Below are 18,953 nucleotides of genomic sequence, written 5' to 3'. Positions count from 1 at the left end.
TAGCAAACAGCTTACTAAAATAATATTTATATATAATGAAATAGAATCAAGCTATCAAATCTCATTAGCCGTTTCTCCACCGTATAACTCACACATTCTGACGAATGAATCTCTCATTTATTGAGATTTTTTTTCATGACAGTAAATAACAGGTGTCACTTTAAAAACGCACACATCTAATATTATAATGAAAGCGTTCGACTGCTTTCCTGACTTTTTATGCTCATTTAAGATGAAATTAATTGTGTTTGAAAAAAAAACACCAAGGTCGACATGTTTATAGAATCCGGGAAAAACAGGAGGGTTGACAGGTGTGATTTATACAGCTGAAGACTACTTTATAAGATTAATTTAATTAGTTTTCAAATGTTTCCCATGCGTGTGGATAGGCATGGATATATGTTTTTGACGGTATGATAACCTTAGATAAAAATATCAGGCTATCACAGTGTTGTGTGTACTGCTGTAAAATAATTTCTTTTTAAATGTCTAAGTAAAAAAAACAAACATATTTTTTACCCATTTTCCACAATATATTACATTTTAAAACACATTATGATATTTTGGAACAGAAAACATGTCAGGCTACATAATTAGAATAAACCAATGACTTCATTAGCTTCAAAAACACAGATTTCCATACAGTTGCCACTGTGTATGAAATGTGCTATATAAATAAACTTGCCCTGCCAAACAACACATGAAAAACACTTAAAACCCTTAACATATACCTTGTAACAGTATAACAAAAAAATGTTGCGGTTTTAATACCTTCACTTTTGCAAACCATGGTAAACCTTGAAACCGGTTATTGTCCCATGCCTCTGTGTGGATACGATTTTTAAAAACATAATGACATCAATAATTCCCTTTGGGACGGCATGGTGCCTCAGTGGTTAACACTGTGACCTCACAGCAAGAAGGTCTCTGGTTTGAGTCCCGGCTGGGTCAGTTGGTGTTTCTGTGTGGAGTTTGCATGTTCTCCCCGTGTTGGCGTGGGTTTCCTCCGGGTGCTCCGGTTTTCCCCACAGACCAAACACATGCGCTATAGGGGAACTGATCAACTAGATTAGCGTGTGGGTGTTTCCCAGTACTGGTTTGCAGCTGCAAGGGGATCCGCTGTAAAATAAAAGCTGGAATAGTTGGTGGTTCATTCCGCTGTGGTGTAGCAGAAGAATAAAGAGACTAAGCCGAAGGGAAATGAATGAATGAATTTCTTTTGTCTTGGCCATGATGACTGTTCATATTACTTCACGAGCTATTTTTCAAGATACTAGTATTCAGCTTAAAGTAGTATTCAATTAAGGCTTAACTAAGTTAATTTGACAACAGTGGTTTGCTCTGTAGATAAATTTGTAGATTGTGGACTAAAAAAATTATCTTAATGTTAAATATCTTAAAAATTGATCTTAAAAAATGAACAACAGCCAAACTAAAATAAACTTTCTGCAGAAGAAAAAGTATTAAAGAAAATTTCACTGGAGAGTAAATAATGTTGCCTTCGACTTCATCTATAATCTGTATTTGACTAAAAACATGAGTGAAACAGCTCATAGAATCAGTTTATCATCTTTATTAAAACTCAGACATCTCATCTGGATGATGGTCGAAGCATTGATGAACCATTCTACCTCCATAATGTGATTTTACTAGAAATACCATGATATTAATACACATGAGGATTACACTAAAGCCACAGTTCACCCAAAAATCTACATTTACCCACTATTTACTGCCAAACATTTAAGAGTTTCTTTCTTCTTTTAAACACAAAAGAAAATATTCTAAAGAAAGCCAAAAGCCTGTAGCCATTGTAATGAAATCCGATTAAAATTAAAATATTCATAATTAAATTGCAACTTGTTATCATTAATTATTAATATTCATACTTTTAAGTTACACCACTGACCTCCATAGTAAGAATAAAAACCAATAGATAAAGGTGTTCAACATTCTTCAGAACTTCTTCTTTTGTTTTATAACAGAAAACTAGAAGCTGGTAAAGGACGAGTAACTTTTGGGTGAACTCTCCCTTAAAGCACAGGGCTCAAACTCAACTCCTGGAGGGCTGCAGCTCTGCACAGCTTTGCTCCAACCCTACTCAAACACAGCTGATCCACTCAGAGTAGTCTGAACACCTTGATTACCTGGATCAGGTGTGTCTGAGTAGGGTTGGAGCAAAACTGTGCAGAGCAGCGGCCCTCCAGGAGTTGAGTTTGAGCCCTGTGCTGTTAGTGGACTGAGTAATTAAATGCATATGAAAGATGAGGCTTTCCTCAGAGGAGTCAGACTCTTCTTATTGGTGTCTTGTGCCGCAGCTCTCGCTTTGCTTTGGGTTTTAAAGACGCTCCGGTCTCTGGCATGACTTTCGTCATTGCGTTATTGATCCACATGATGTATTTGGAGACCTGTGTGTAGACGCCGTATTTCCCCTTGCGCGCGCACCCTTCGCCCCAGCTCACCACACCTGTGATAAACCAGGTGTTTTTGAAGCGCGTGACGTGCGGCCCGCCGCTGTCCCCCTGACATGCATCTTTCTCCTCCTGGTCGTATCCGGCGCAGAACATGCGGCCGGAGATCTTGAAATTGCTGGACTCGATGCATTTAGCGCGGTTGACGTACGGCACGGTTAGTTTCTGCAGGATGGTGGACGACAGGCCTCCCTCACGCACGCGGCCGAACCCGCTCACCAGACCGTCATCCTGCTGCATCAGCACACGCTCAGCGAACTTCATCTCCGGCAGACACGCGGGGATGATGTATTTGGTGAATTTGATGGGTTTCGAGAGCTTGATGAGGGCGATGTCGTTGTGGTAGGTGTCAGGCTGGTAGTTCTTGTGGATCAGAATCTCATCTACATCATGCGTGGCCTCGCGACCCTCAGGGACCAGCGTGTCGTACTCACCTGACAGAAAAACACAAGCATGAGGAATATGTTTAATATATCACCATAATGAACGTGTGCAGTCTTAATGTTATTATTAATTGTTCTCTGTTCATTATTATTATTAATTATTCAGCTAGATTACGTTGAGTAAAGTGTCAAATACATCACATTTATGTTTTCATTTTGAGAGGAGTAAAATGTGCTGAGCTTTTAAAGGCAGTTACATCTAGAAAACACCTCCTGAAGTTAAAGTGCTCATATTCACTGTACATCCGTCTCGAATGCGTTCCCATAGCTGACCCGCCAGAAAAAACACATGAAGAGGCCAGCTGTAAACGGCCGGTAAGTATTACGCTTCTCCCTGCGCTTCATCTTGCATGTAGTGTGCGTGACCTCAGAATAAATGCTCATACCTACAACCACCCTGATGGAGAGCGACTCGTTCATGCAGTGCGCGGCCGACAGGATGAAGTGTTCGGTCAGGATGGTGCCGCCACAGAAGCCCATGTTATTTTCATTGATGAGGAGAGCCTGAGAGAACAGCGTTTACACACTCATTTCAGACACGCTTCATTACTGCTTACAGCATCGAGCTAATGAAGAGAGGTCATTCTGTGACCGCATATAATCATGCATTGTTGACTTTTGCTGGATTTCCCTGTTGAGAAGAAGTAACAGCTGTCATTTCAGAGTTGATCATCAGTTGATCACCTTTGCACAGTTACCTTGATGCGTCTGAGAATCTGAAAATCCTCCCCTCAGCTGTCAGAACACAGTAAACACAGGGAGTGTATTCCTGCACACACACTATCATCTGCTGGTGTACTCCACTGACCTCCAGATAAAAGACAGAAACAGCACAGGCCAGTCTGAAGGGTGAATGCTGACAAATTACACGTGTTACCTCCTAATCCCAACAGGGAAAACCAGCAACAGCCAATAATGCATGGATTATCTGCTGTCAGGACTATGCAATCAATAAATGTGATTAAAATGGCATCAGTGGGGCAAAAACAGCACCAGCATCACCAGAGGGGAGTCAATCTGAACAGCACACAAGTCTGTGTTACCTGCCATGGACAGTCTCCAGGTGGACACTCCACACCGTTCACGATCCTCCCGTCTCCGGCTGTGGACACCACCGGTAGGATTGGTTCCTCCTCGATAATCTCCAGCTCGTGGAGCCCGAACATGCTGTCGGTCTGGTTGTTCAGTGGGTTCGAGTGGTTGTAGACCGGCTCTATGGTGGCCTCCAGCTCCGTCTCTTCTTCGTTCTCGCTTTCGGTGATGTTCGGCGTGTGGAAGAAGATGCTTCTGGTCTTCTTTGGATAAATGACGCCACATTTGAATGGATCTAAAACAGGGACGGGTGATATCATTGGCAATACATCAGTAATAATGCTCCGTATGATAATAAATGGGATTTATCTTAATAATAATATGGAGGATATCATTTAATTAACATCTCATTCACATTTAAACCCACCCTGAGACTGGCAGGATTTCCCGTTGGGGGCCAGTTCATATCCATTAGCACACGAGCAGACCACATTCTTCTCCATCACCTCACAGAAATGATCACAGCCTCCGTTTTCATTCTCGCAGAGTTCAGGAATCACTGCAGAAATGAGTAAAGCTGTGAATGGGGCTGACGGAGTGCGTTATAATGCGGACAGAGTGTGTTATAATGCTGATAGAGTGTGTTATAATGCTGCTGAGTGTGTTATAATGCTGACAGAGTGTGTTATAATGCAGTCAGAATGTGTTATAATGCTGCTGAGTGTGTTATAATGAAGATGGGGTGTGTCATAATACAGATGCAGTGTGTTATAATGCAGTCGAAGTGTGTTATAATGCTGCTGAGTGTGTTATAATGCGGACAGAGTGTGTTATAATGCTGATGGAGTGTGTTATAATGCTGCTGAGTTTGTTATAATGCAGTCAGAATGTGTTATAATGCTGCTGAGTGTGTTATAATGAAGATGGGGTGTGTCATAATACAGATGCAGTGTGTTATAATGCAGTCGAAGTGTGTTATAATGCTGCTGAGTGTGTTATAATGCTGACAGAGTGTGTTATAATGCTGACAGAGTGTGTTATAATGCTGCTGAGTGTGTTATAATGCTGACAGAGTGTGTTATAATGCTGACAGAGTGTGTTATAATGCTGCTGAGTGTGTTATAATGAAGATGGGGTGTGTCATAATGCAGTTGAAGTGTGTTATAATGCTGATGGAGTGTGTTATAATGCTACTGGGTGTGTTATAATGCTGATGGAGTGTGTTATAATGCTACTGGGTGTGTTATAATGCTAATGGAGTGTGTTATAATGCTACTGGGTGTGTTATAATGCTGATGGAGTGTGTTATAATGCTACTGGGTGTGTTATAATGCTGATGGAGTGTGTTATAATGCTACTGGGTGTGTTATAATGCTGATGGAGTGTGTTATAATGCAGTCGAAGTGTGTTATAATGCTGCTGGGTGTGTTATAATGCTGATGGAGTGTGTTATAATGCTGATGGAGTGTGTTATAATGCTACTGGGTGTGTTATAATGCTGATGGAGTGTGTTATAATGCAGTCGAAGTGTGTTATAATGCTGCTGGGTGTGTTATAATGCTGATGGAGTGTGTTATAATGCTACTGGGTGTGTTATAATGCTGATGGAGTGTGTTATAATGCTACTGGGTGTGTTATAATGCTGATGGAGTGTGTTATAATGCTACTGGGTGTGTTATAATGCTGATGGAGTGTGTTATAATGCAGTCGAAGTGTGTTATAATGCTGCTGGGTGTGTTATAATGCTGATGGAGTGTGTTATAATGCTACTGGGTGTGTTATAATGCTGATGGAGTGTGTTATAATGCTACTGGGTGTGTTATAATGCTGATGGAGTGTGTTATAATGCTACTGGGTGTGTTATAATGCTGATGGAGTGTGTTATAATGCTACTGGGTGTGTTATAATGCTGATGGAGTGTGTTATAATGCTACTGGGTGTGTTATAATGCTGATGGAGTGTGTTATAATGCAGTCGAAGCGTGTTATAATGCTGCTGGGTGTGTTATAATGCTGATGGAGTGTGTTATAATGCTGCTGGGTGTGTTATAATGCTGATGGAGTGTGTTATAATGCTACTGGGTGTGTTATAATGCTGATGGAGTGTGTTATAATGCTACTGGGTGTGTTATAATGCTGATGGAGTGTGTTATAATGCAGTCGAAGTGTGTTATAATGCTGCTGGGTGTGTTATAATGCTGATGGAGTGTGTTATAATGTAGATGGGGTGTGTTATAATACAGATGCAGTGTGTTATAATGCAGTCGAAGTGTGTTATAATGCTGCTGGGTGTGTTATAATGCTGTCGGAGTGTGTTATAATGCTACTGGGTGTGTTATAATACAGATGCAGTGTGTTATAATGCAGTCGAAGTGTGTTATAATGCTACTGGGTGTGTTATAATGCTGATGGAGTGTGTTATAATGCTACTGGGTGTGTTATAATGCTGATGGAGTGTGTTATAATGCTACTGGGTGTGTTATAATGCTGATGGAGTGTGTTATAATGCAGTCGAAGCGTGTTATAATGCTGCTGGGTGTGTTATAATGCTGATGGAGTGTGTTATAATGCTGCTGGGTGTGTTATAATGCTGATGGAGTGTGTTATAATGCTACTGGGTGTGTTATAATGCTGATGGAGTGTGTTATAATGCTACTGGGTGTGTTATAATGCTGATGGAGTGTGTTATAATGCTACTGGGTGTGTTATAATGCTGATGGAGTGTGTTATAATGCTACTGGGTGTGTTATAATGCTGATGGAGTGTGTTATAATGCAGTCGAAGCGTGTTATAATGCTGCTGGGTGTGTTATAATGCTGATGGAGTGTGTTATAATGCTGCTGGGTGTGTTATAATGCTGATGGAGTGTGTTATAATGCTACTGGGTGTGTTATAATGCTGATGGAGTGTGTTATAATGCTACTGGGTGTGTTATAATGCTGATGGAGTGTGTTATAATGCAGTCGAAGTGTGTTATAATGCTGCTGGGTGTGTTATAATGCTGATGGAGTGTGTTATAATGTAGATGGGGTGTGTTATAATACAGATGCAGTGTGTTATAATGCAGTCGAAGTGTGTTATAATGCTGTCGGAGTGTGTTATAATGCTACTGGGTGTGTTATAATACAGATGCAGTGTGTTATAATGCAGTCGAAGTGTGTTATAATGCTACTGGGTGTGTTATAATGCTGTCGGAGTGTGTTATAATGCTACTGGGTGTGTTATAATGCTGATGGAGTGTGTTATAATGCTACTGGGTGTGTTATAATGCTGATGGAGTGTGTTATAATGCAGTCGAAGCGTGTTATAATGCTGCTGGGTGTGTTATAATGCTGATGGAGTGTGTTATAATGCTGCTGGGTGTGTTATAATGCTGATGGAGTGTGTTATAATGCTACTGGGTGTGTTATAATGCTGATGGAGTGTGTTATAATGCTACTGGGTGTGTTATAATGCTGATGGAGTGTGTTATAATGCTACTGGGTGTGTTATAATGCTGATGGAGTGTGTTATAATGCTACTGGGTGTGTTATAATGCTGATGGAGTGTGTTATAATGCAGTCGAAGCGTGTTATAATGCTGCTGGGTGTGTTATAATGCTGATCGAGTGTGTTATAATGCTGCTGGGTGTGTTATAATGCTGATGGAGTGTGTTATAATGCTACTGGGTGTGTTATAATGCTGATGGAGTGTGTTATAATGCTACTGGGTGTGTTATAATGCTGATGGAGTGTGTTATAATGCTACTGGGTGTGTTATAATGCTGATGGAGTGTGTTATAATGCAGTCGAAGTGTGTTATAATGCTGCTGGGTGTGTTATAATGCTGATGGAGTGTGTTATAATGTAGATGGGGTGTGTTATAATACAGATGCAGTGTGTTATAATGCAGTCGAAGTGTGTTATAATGCTGCTGGGTGTGTTATAATGCTGTCGGAGTGTGTTATAATGCTACTGGGTGTGTTATAATACAGATGCAGTGTGTTATAATGCAGTCGAAGTGTGTTATAATGCTACTGGGTGTGTTATAATGCAGTTGGAGTGTGTTATAACGCTGTTGGGTGTTAAAAAGCTGACAATTGTATTATAATGCAGACAGAGTGTGTTATAATGCAGATGGAGTGTTACAATGCTGATGATTGTGTTATAATGCTGCTGGAGTGTATTTTAATGTAGACAGAGTTTGTTTTAATGCAGAAGGAGTGTGTTATAATGCAGATGTAGTGTTACAGGTCTTCGCATGGCTCTTTACCGATCTCGCAGTTGTAGCCCTTGAACCCTTGCTGACAGAAACACGTGTACGGCCCGATCGCATCTTTACACTGGCCACCGTTGACACACGGGTGAGACAGACACGCATCTCCATCTGCAGAGAAAACACAAAACAAAAACACACAACAAGATATGCAAATTTACGTGGAATCAATTTTAGAATTTAGTAACTAAACATAAAGTAATATTTTTGTATTTTTTATTTAAGGTTTACAATGCAGAATCTGCTAATGTGTTCGCTATTTCCATGCACAAAATCTCTTGCATGACTTTACTATTAACAACAAGCTGAACTGAAGGATCCGTATAGACACTCACCAACATACTTGTGCCAGAACTCATCCTGAAGAAAGAAACAGAACACACACACACACACACACACACACACACACTGACCATCAGATGCAGGCGTAGTGTTTGATATTAATTTAAATGGTTTATAAGGAATAATAATTAACTTTGACTCGTAATTAATAGAAAAGGATGCACCTCGAGGTTGTGATGTGCATTATGTTATAATAATGCAGTGGCCAGGAGTGCATTATTCAGCTTATATTCTGGCTTCCACACCTAAATCCACTGTTCAGATTAGGGCTTTGCATTTAATCGAAATTAATTTTGGTCTCCAACGTTACGAAAAAGCAATAATTGATAATAACTATTATTCCATCACATCCTGGCAACGTTCCAGCAGTCTGCTTTTATATCTCTGCAAAGCCCAATTTTGTGGAAATGATTCACATGGAAATAATTAAAGTCATGTCACGTGACTTTCGCAGCATGGTCATATCCACACAGCAGAATGAGTTATTTTGGAATGCGACCACGGTGCACGCAATTCAGTGGTGTTACGATGCTCTTGCATTTTGGTCGGCATGACAACAAAATACCCTTGCATGGCACATTGAAATAAATAGGTTTTGCATCGCTTACTGCGTCCAGTGTGAGAGCTGCCTTACAGTGCACAGTGTCTTGTCTAAAGAATGCTTTTTATTTAAGAATGTTTAGATATCTTGACTATAAACAAGACAAAAACTAAGTAGGAAAAGCATTTTTGCAGTAAGAGCAGAATAATCACACAGTGGAATGAGTTGGGCTGTGTGAATAAATTAACGGGTTTCATAGCGCATCGCTTTCTGCACCCAGTGTGAAAGCCCCTTTACATTGCACAGTGATTATGACTGGAAATATTGTGATTCCAGCGCTCAACAGTCAACACCCATATTTTCAAGCTCATATTTTTGAAAAACAAAAATGCCATTTCAGCCAACAATTCTAATTTGAATCAGCAATTCACCGACCGTCTTTTTAACATCTTCGAAGATTTCTCTGGCCTCCTCATAATTGCAGCGCTCCTCAATGCACTCGCGCTCCATGTTCCCCTTCTTCATCTCCTCGAACAAGGAGTTTGCGCGCCGCTGACGAATCAGAACCTGATTAGCATCTCGAGTGTTGAGGAAGACTGCAAAACATCATTATCATCAACAGAGTGTTGTGTCATGTTGATCATTGAACATCGCATTGATTAAGTCTCAAAACAACAAACTAACATGTCAGAAAGAGTCCAAGAGGAGCGCTCAGAACTTCAGCTTGAGAACGTAAACACCACAGCACACTCACCTTCTGCACACACACTGTGGGTGACAAACAAAGATATAAAGTTCCAGAAAACCCAAGACATGGTCGGTGTCGGCGTCCACTCTTTCACTTTAAAAGATCGTTCAGAAAACAGAGAGAAGGTCAATGAACTGAGAGCTGGGAGGGAGAAAGAGAAACAGAGGAACAGGGGGAGGAGAAATGGAGAAACAGCAGCGCTCGCAATCATGAAACTGGAGAATATGAACACGTCTGAGCTTATCTATACTGGAGATTTACAGAGACGCAGACCAGAGCTGGCCGATCACTCATCACACTGCAAAATATGCTCCCTACTCAGAGTTTTTGCCTTGTTTCTAGTCCGGATATCTAAATATTCTAAAATCAGGAAGCATTTTCTAGATGAGAGCTAAATGACTTCAGAAATAATGAGTCAAAATTGAGTGAGGTTTGCTTTAAGACAAGCAGAACAATCTGACAAATTAAACTTACTTCAAATAAAATTTTTATCAATTTACTTCTCCCACTGGCAGATTATTCTGCTTGTTTTAAGGAGAAACTCTCTTAATTTGACTCATTATTTAATAAAAAAGACAGTATTTTGCTAGTCTAGAAAATGCTCCTTCATTTAAGACATTTTAGATATTTGGACTTGAAACAAGACAAAAACTCGGAGTAAGAAAAGCATTAATAAATTAGGTAACAAAATGTGTAGTCAGTAATATAATCTCTTACATGACTAATTTATGGTAATGTAATCTGACTACTTTTGTATTATATTTAGATTTTTAGGACCCACTTTATATTAAGTGGCCTTAACCACTATATACTTACATTAAATATAATATACAATATAATGTACGTACATATGTTAATGTATTGTAGAACACTTCTAGTGCTCTTGAGGTGGGATACGCGTTGGGTTAAGGACAGGCTGGGTAGTTTTAAGGTGTAAGGGATGGTTAACAGTGTAATTAAAGAAATTTATTAAAGATGTAATTACTTGCATGTATTTACACAATTAGTACATTTTAACAAATGATTAATTTCAGTGACCACACAATATGTGACTACTTATGGATTACATTTGTATTACTTTTATGACAATGCAATCAGACTAGTTTTAGATTACATGTAAATTACTTTTTCTCTTACCTTTTTTGACGTCACATATATTGAAGCAGAATAATCTTGTTCTGTTTTGACAGATAGAAAAACAAAATATCTTCATCCTTTATCATCAACAAGAGCCTCAACAGGAGTTCATTTGCTCTACTTTTGGATTATATTTTGATTACATTTATGACAATGCAATTGGGCTACTTTTGGATTACATGTCCAATGCAAATAGACTACTTTTGGATTACATCTGGATTACTTTTATGGCAATACAATTGGACTAATTTTGGATTACATTTAGATTACCTTTATGGCAATACAATCAAACTACTTTTGAATTTCATATATATTACATTTATGGCAATAGAATTGGACTACTTTTGGATTACATCTGGATTACTTTTATGGCAATACAATTGGAATACTTTTGGATTACATATAGATTACATTTATGGCAATGCAATTGGGCTACTTATGAATCACATGCGAGATTACTAGCAGAAATAAGGTTATTTCTTTCCTTAAAACAAGCAAAATAATCTGCCAATTGGTGAGAAAAGTAATCTTGTTTTTGCTTTGACATAAGATTATTATTCGTACCCCACTGACAGATTATTTTGCTTGTTTTAATCAAAAACTTGCTAAATTTTGACTCATTATTTGTGAAAACAAGACAATATTTTTTGTGTGTCTAGAAAATGCTTGTAGATTTGAGAATAGTTCAATATTTGGACCAGAAACAAGTCCAGAACTCTTTTTAGCCATGTAATAACCTACAGAACCTGTTAGCTATTATTTATTTGTCATTATGTGTAAATAGCTCAGCAAATTTACAATAAACCCCTGATAGGGTCACGTCTGGTGTATGATTAGAGCAAAGCAACATCTGCACTGGAGAATCAATACAGTCTCAGTTAATGACTGTCAGACAAAACACAACCCTGCAGACATGACACAAACACACAAACACACACACTCAGAGGGATTTATTTCACTACAAATCAGCACTGATGCGTTCATCACGAGCAAAGCAAACCGAATCACAAAGACAGACAGACATGACCGTTTTAATCTTTGTTTTCTGGCCACATCATCAGAAGATTAATTAACCTTTAGGAAGACGCTTATGATCAGTGTCTGTTTTCATAATATGATACTAAGATTTATATGTTTATTAATTATATTTATATATGCATTTATCCATCCAGAATGAGGGTGGAAGTAAAGAGTTTGAGGGCTCTTTACTTCCACATAACTCATATTTTCCTTCTTAAAGCAAACCTCATCACAGAAATCACAGCCATTTTAATCTGTTTTAGGACTAAATCATCAATTTTTAGTGGAGACATTAGCAATCTGCTCGCTCTTATCTTCAGTGTTTGTCTTCATAACCGTGTCCATCCAGATCAGGAAGTTCTCCACTTTAGTGTAGATCCAGTAGTATCCGGGCGGCCCGCAGCCTCTGCCCCAGGACACCACACCGGTGAGGAAGGATGTTTCCCCATAGCGGGTGACCAGAGGGCTGCCGTCATGGCCTCTGCAGGACGCGTGGTCGCCCTCGGTGTAGCCCGCACAGAACATGTTAGCAGTGGTGTTAGCGTTGCCACACTGCGCGGCGGGCAGCAGAGGGACTGCCAGCCGCTGCAGGGTCCCGGACGCCGGCCCTTTAAGACCCTTTTCCCGCCGGAGATTGTGTCCTGCGGTGCGAGTGCCCCATCCGCTGAGCGTGTGGAAGCGGGCAGCCCAGAGCTCACTGCGTGCCAGCTGCGGGGTGGGCAGACAGATGGGCACGGCGTATAAGGATCTCTGCACGGGCACACGGAGCCGGAGGAGGGCCAGATCGCTGTCCAGAGTCTCAGGGTCATAATTCGGATGTATGAAGACAGCAGACACTTCATACGGCTCCTCTGAACCGTCCAGAACATCCAGGTCATGCTCACCTGAGGACACACCAGACATCAGACTGACCGAGGGCTTATAAAGGGTCAGTTCACACAGATATTAAAAGCAGACGGCAAGAAACGCTGTTCTAGCTTCAGGGTCAAATATCTAAAGATTCCTAAATCAAGAAGCAGATGAATCATTTTAGATTAATATTGTCTGTCAGTGTTATTATATAGTGCAAACTAAATAATCTGCCAATGGGAAAAGTGAAATAATCTAGTTTTTTCTTTGGACATGAGATTATTCAGCTCACCCCATTGGAAGGTTCATTATCTTTTTTGAAGGAAAACTAACGTGTCATATTATTTCTGTAAAATAACATAAAATGCTTCTTGATTTAGGAATTTGCAGATATTTGGACGAGAAACAAGACAAAAACTCTGAGTAAGACATTATTTTTTTGCAGTGTAAAGGGTTAGTTCACACAATCAAGCAAGTGCAGTGTAAAATACTTTTCTTACTTAGTTTTATCCTCATTCTAGTCCAGATATCTACAAATTCTTAAATCAAGAAGCATTTTGTAGACAAGCAAAACGTATAGTCTTGTTTTCAGAAGTAATGAGTCAGTTTCTTTCTTAAAATAAGCTTAATGATCTGCCAGTGGGGGAAGCAGAATACAGTTATTTTAAAGATGATTATTTATTCATGTATCTGCTGTTATTACCCGTGACGGCCTTGAGGAACCTGGTGTCCTTCTGATGAACGCAGTGGGCCGCAGTGATCAGCCAGGGTCCCTCCAGCAGAGCCCCCCCGCACACACTCTCGCCATTATAGTCGATCAGCACCTGCACACAGGTGAAGCTCAGCATTCATCACCTGGGTGGCGTTGCAGCAGCTCTTGATAAAAGGTGCCCTATAAAGAAAATGTGGCAGTACTTAGGCGTAGTGGAATAATAAGATGACACCGCTGGCCAATCAGAACACAGAGCAGACTGGCTAATTCCAACCTAATTCCTGTGTTTCCTTTAACATTACAGCTTAAAACATGACAGACATCAACAGTGTGTGTTTCATTACACATAGACTGCTCTGAGTGTCTGAGGGAAACACGACACATCCCTTTAGTGCACTCAGTAGTGCTCCACTCGCTTCACTCCTTCAATTGGACTGTAAAAGTGGACCACTGTAGGGAGTGTCGATGTGGGGTGTTACCTGCCATGGACAGTGACCTCTGGGACAGTGAATTCCACCCAGGAACTGATTCTGAGAAGTGTTTTTCTGCACAGGAATCTTTCCACACGGATAATCAACTGTGGATTGAAATAAAACACATTTAAAGCAGAAAGTGAAGAGTTGGCGAGAGAAATGTTGGATTTCTGTCTTGAAATGTCTTATCTGAAAGAGTAGTTTGGAGGTTAACCCATACAAAAATCTCATACATGGCCATATTTGACTATATATGAAATTATAGTTCATTTATTTGAGCATGTGTGCCTTTAATATTACTTTGTTATTGCGTTAACACACAGTACTGTGGTCTCACAGCCACTCGAGTTTGATTCCAATTGTAATTCATAAGGTTGAGAAAAAATAATAATTATAAATGGCCATTTTTGCAATATTTAAATATATGGCATTTTAATAAATGTGAAATCCATATTTAGGGCATGAATATTTATTTAGGGGGCGTGGCCATCCGTGCTTTAGGGCGGAGCTATCATTGCATCACAATAGCAGAAGTAAGGACAGTCTTAACTTCCATTTCATGGTGACTTTAAGATAAACCCAGTCTATCATTAGCAGAACATGTGAAGCGTATTGATCTATCATTAGCAGATTTCCCCCTGCAGTACCCTGAGAGACGCAGGACGTCCCGTCATCCGCCAGAGCGTATCCCTCCGCACAGCTGCATGAGCGGCGGGCCCCGGAGCCGTCACAGAACTGCTCACAGCCTCCGTTCACATACTGACACTTCAGCGTCTCCTCGAGGCCTGAGCACAGAAACACACCAGCGTTTATGAGCGCTCTGCTGCTTACAGATGATCACTTCATGCCTCTTCTCTGATCGCTGAGCTGAAAATGGTTCCAGTTACTCTTGAACACATTAATGCATCTTCACTAAACGGAACAGGCCTGTGCTGTCGACATGTTCACACACCTTTTTCGCAGTATTTGCCCTCGTAGCCCTCAGAGCACAGGCAGTAGTAGCTGTCGGCCAGATAGACGCAGGTGCCGTTGTTCCTGCACGGGTTGGTCAAGCAGGGCTCCTTGTCTTTTACACACAAAAACAATCAGAACATTTCATTTAAGAGGACAGTTCACTCACAAATGTATATTCAGCTGTTCCACCCAAGATATTCTGAAGAATGATTTACAGAACAATCAAAATGTCTTCAAGTCTTCATTATATTTTTTGTTTTGTTAATTGGCAACTGCTAAACCTCGACATCCATAGCAGGAAAAATAAATGTACTATGGAAGTCGATGGCTACTGCTTTGCAATGTTCTTCTGAATATCTTCTGCTGTGTTCAACAGAGGAATGAAAGCTGTGTTTGGACCACCCGAGGCTGAGGACTGTATGTAATGACAGAATTTTCATTTTTGGGTGAACTGTACCTTTAAACAGAGTTCAAGCAAACAGCTGATGAACAAACACAATCTTTGACTTTCGATCAATAGATACGGCTGTAATCCGGGAATTCAACTCTGCAAACAACATCAGAACTCCCTGCTTAACTTTGACCAGTGTCTGTTATACACGGTCATCGATAAAACAACACAATTAATGAAACACCCGTAATGTCAGGAGAATACATCTGAGAGATTCTAACACTGATGATCCAGTAGTCATTTACATTTCTAAACACTTACCATGACTGAAAGGTATTTGTAAATTCAGTATGCAGTTTATTGAAGTGTAGCTACAGCAGATTATGAGTACTTCAGGCATTTTCCTCCCATATAACGAGATAAATAAATGCCTAATGGGACTTAATGCTTTAAAAAAGTGACATATGAAGACCAACATTGGTATGGAGATTGTTAATAGAATATCCTATACTCAGACTAGTTGATGAACCCAGAAAATTAATGAAATGTTTCTGTTTCTGTCTTGTTTCGAGTCCAAATATCTCACAATTATTTAACCAAGAAGAATTTTCTAGACAAGCAAAACCCATAAAATGCTTTACTTATTTAGATTGTTTTGCCTTGTTCATAGTTCAAATATCCCAAACTTCTTATATCTAGAAGTATTTTCTAAGCAAGCAAAACATAATGTCTAGTTTTAAGATAAAATAAGCCAATATTAAATGAGTTTTTCCTGTAAACAAGCTAAATAATCTGCCAATAGGGTTAGAAAAATAATCTAACGCCAAAAGAAAAAGCAAGATTATTCTGCTTTCTCCATTGGCAGATTGTTTTGCTTGTTTTAAGGAAAAACTCATTTAATTTTGGCTTATTATATCTTAAAACCAGACAACATGTTTTGCTTGCCTAGAAAATGCTTTTTAATATAAGACATTTCTGATATTTGGAGAAAAAAACAAGACAAAAATCTAAATAAGAAAAGCATTTTTTGCAGTGTAAATTGTCTTTTTTTCAGAAATAATGATTCAAAATGAAATGAGTTTTTAATGAACACAAGCAGAATAATCTTAAGAATAATAATCTTGTTACCTTTTTAACTTGTATTTAATGTTTACAATGCAAATCCAGTTGTCCACTTGATTTGGTAAACTCTTACTTTGGTAAACAAGTCTTCTATATAACATGCTGTATTATATAAAGCTGTATTGTAAATAAACTATAGGAACATTTTCATATTCATCTATAATATTACTGAAATTAATTTAAAAACTGAATAAATATAGATTTACACACATTTACTCAAGTAAATAAACAGATGATCAATGATGGGCTAAAAATCTGCAGAATTCTGCGTGTGCACTTATACGTCACTTTCTTCATGCATTTAGCCATTAGACCTGTAGTGTTTTAATCTCCCTCAGATTTATGTAGGAAACTACGGTTGCCATGGTAACGGGTCACGTGCGCTCGGACAGAACTCACTGGAGTAACTCAACCAGAACTGTTTCTGCAAGACACAAGCAGAGAAAGCGGCAGTGATTAAGATGTGGTGATGCTGTTAGATATGGAGAAGTGATGGTTTTAGATATGGAGTGTGTGTGTGTGTGGTACCGTCCTGTCGTCGTCCTCGAACACCTCGCGCGCCTCCTCATAGTCGCAGATCTCCTCCACACACTCGCGCTCCAGGTTTCCAGCCTTCATCTCCTCCAGAAAGCCGGAGTTTGCGCGTCTGAAGCGCTGGAGAAGCGCACTGGCCTCATCTTTACTGAGAAACACTGAAAACACCACAAAATATTGCAATGAAGTCAGAATTATTCGCCCCTCTTTGATTTTTGTTTCCTTTTTTAAATATTTCCCAAATGATTTTGAACAGATTCAGGAAATGTTCACAGTGTGTCTGATAATATTTATTCTTCTGGAGAAAGTCAGATTTTTTTATTTCTGCTAGAATAAAAGTGTTTTTTTATTTTTAATTTCTTTTTATTTTTATTTATTAAACATTTAGGGGTCAATATTATTCGCCCCTTTAAGCTATATTTTTTCTCGATAGTCTCCAGAACAAACCATCATTATACAATGACTTGCCTAATTACCCTAACCTGCCTATTTACCCTAATTACCCTAGTGAAGCCTTTACATGTCACTTTAAGCTGTATAGAAGTGTCTTGAAGAATATCTAATCTAATATTATTTACTGTCATCATGACAAACAGGAAATACATCAGTTATTAGAGATGAGTTATTAACACTATTATGATTAGAAATGTGTTGGAGAAATCTGCTCTCTGTTAAACAGAAACTGGGGGGGAAAAACAGGAGGGATAATAAATTTGACTTCAACTATAAATGCAAGTTACAGATTTGACACTAGTTTATATTTGCAGTTCATGTGGGTCACATATGCAACATATGCTACTTGCATATACATTTTTGGAACTATTGGAACTATTGGAATTGCAGATATGAACATATATGTTATTATAGAACATACATCATATAATAGTTAATATATAAAGTTGCATATATATGTGTGTTTTATGAATATATATGCGCAAATATTTACTAATGAACAGCATAATCACAAATGTTTGGTTTAATGAAAGCCTTTCTAAGTTGTTTGTTTACTCTTGTGTTTCGCAGTACTGTAAATATACTCACACATGTCTGTCAACATTTTCTAAACATTTTAATTTATTTATCAAAGCGCCAGTCTGTCACATCCATAACAAAGCTTTTACCTTTTAAATGTCAAAATGCAAAATAAAACACATGATTTGAGTTCCACAGAGAGAGAGAGAGAGAGAGAGAGAGAGAGAGAGAGCTTCTGCTTGTGATTAGTCTTGTGTCGTTTGAGTTGTGCAGTTTAATTAACAGAATTTCCACATGAGTGTTGTAGACTAAACCCTGACTGATATTGTCTGATCTGTGGTCAGTTGTTTTGGACAATATGATCAGATGTGTCAGTATGCTGCTGTTAACCTGTAGAGTGTCTGTCAATTTAAGTTTTAAGTTTTTAATGCAAATGTCACATGCATAACGCTGGAACTGCAGGCTTATAACACTCCTGACAGCAGGATTATTCTAGATTCTTGCAGTTCGTCAGGGATTTCGCACCAGTCATTGATTACCATGTTAATTAATGTATATATGAACAACTGCTAACCGAACTTAGACAGGTGACGGCATGTCTGGTGTTCTGCTAAATGCTTTTATGCGTCTGTTAAATGATTAAATGTAAATATTGCATGATCTTACCGGCGCTGGTCGAGCGGAGTGTCAGCACACACAGCAGCACCGCAGCGGCTCCAACCCTCATGATTCTGTCTGAATGAAGCGCTCAGAGGGTCACTGACCTCAGCCTGCTCACAACACACACACACTGATTACTGCACAAACACACACACACACACACACACAACAGACTGAGGCTCACAGACACACTTGCACAAAGACACTCACACACACAGATCAGCAGTTGCTTTGGAAAGAAAAACACTTTCTTTCACTTTCTTCTAGTTAGTTCTAACCCAGCCTCACTCTGAATATGT

General features: G+C 39.3%; 2 protein-coding genes across 7 annotated transcripts; both read right to left on the bottom strand.

The window, feature by feature from the left end:
• Positions 1–1,553: 1,553 nt before the first annotated feature.
• On the bottom strand, positions 1,554–9,964 carry f10 (coagulation factor X). Of its 5 annotated transcripts, none has more exons than XR_012407634.1 (9): positions 9,837–9,927; positions 9,518–9,678; positions 8,535–8,559; positions 8,197–8,310; positions 4,374–4,505; positions 3,958–4,241; positions 3,301–3,418; positions 2,223–2,905; positions 1,556–2,068 (listed from the first exon to the last, which is right to left on the bottom strand). XR_012407634.1 is itself a non-coding variant. In XM_073953683.1 (9 exons), the coding sequence occupies exons 1-8, from the start codon at positions 9,895–9,897 to the stop codon at positions 2,286–2,288; spliced, it is 1,515 nt and encodes a 504-aa protein (XP_073809784.1). In that variant the 5' UTR covers positions 9,898–9,927; the 3' UTR covers positions 1,556–2,046; positions 2,241–2,285. The 5 variants fall into 5 exon arrangements, 2 of the variants coding, with proteins under 2 accessions (NP_958870.3, XP_073809784.1); XR_012407617.1 differs by having other exon boundaries at positions 1,556–2,060; XM_073953683.1 differs by having other exon boundaries at positions 1,556–2,046; positions 2,241–2,905.
• A 1,938-nt stretch (positions 9,965–11,902) lies between these two features.
• Positions 11,903–18,748, bottom strand: f7i (coagulation factor VIIi). 2 transcript variants are annotated; one of them, XR_012407723.1, is made up of 8 exons: positions 18,661–18,731; positions 17,017–17,180; positions 16,888–16,912; positions 14,974–15,087; positions 14,669–14,806; positions 14,028–14,125; positions 13,540–13,728; positions 11,903–12,871 (listed from the first exon to the last, which is right to left on the bottom strand). XR_012407723.1 is itself a non-coding variant. In NM_173228.2 (8 exons), exons 1-8 carry the CDS (start codon positions 18,719–18,721, stop codon positions 12,261–12,263), a joined length of 1,332 nt encoding a protein of 443 aa, NP_775335.2. In that variant the 5' UTR covers positions 18,722–18,748; the 3' UTR covers positions 11,903–12,260. The 2 variants fall into 2 exon arrangements, 1 of the variants encoding a protein (NP_775335.2); NM_173228.2 differs by having other exon boundaries at positions 13,540–13,660; positions 18,661–18,748.
• Between the last annotated feature and the right edge of the window lie 205 nt (positions 18,749–18,953).

This window comes from Danio rerio, chromosome 1 (assembly GCF_049306965.1).
Source record: "Danio rerio strain Tuebingen ecotype United States chromosome 1, GRCz12tu, whole genome shotgun sequence".
Lineage (NCBI taxonomy): Eukaryota > Metazoa > Chordata > Actinopteri > Cypriniformes > Danionidae > Danio > Danio rerio.
This window is presented reverse-complemented; position numbering and strand designations above follow the sequence as displayed.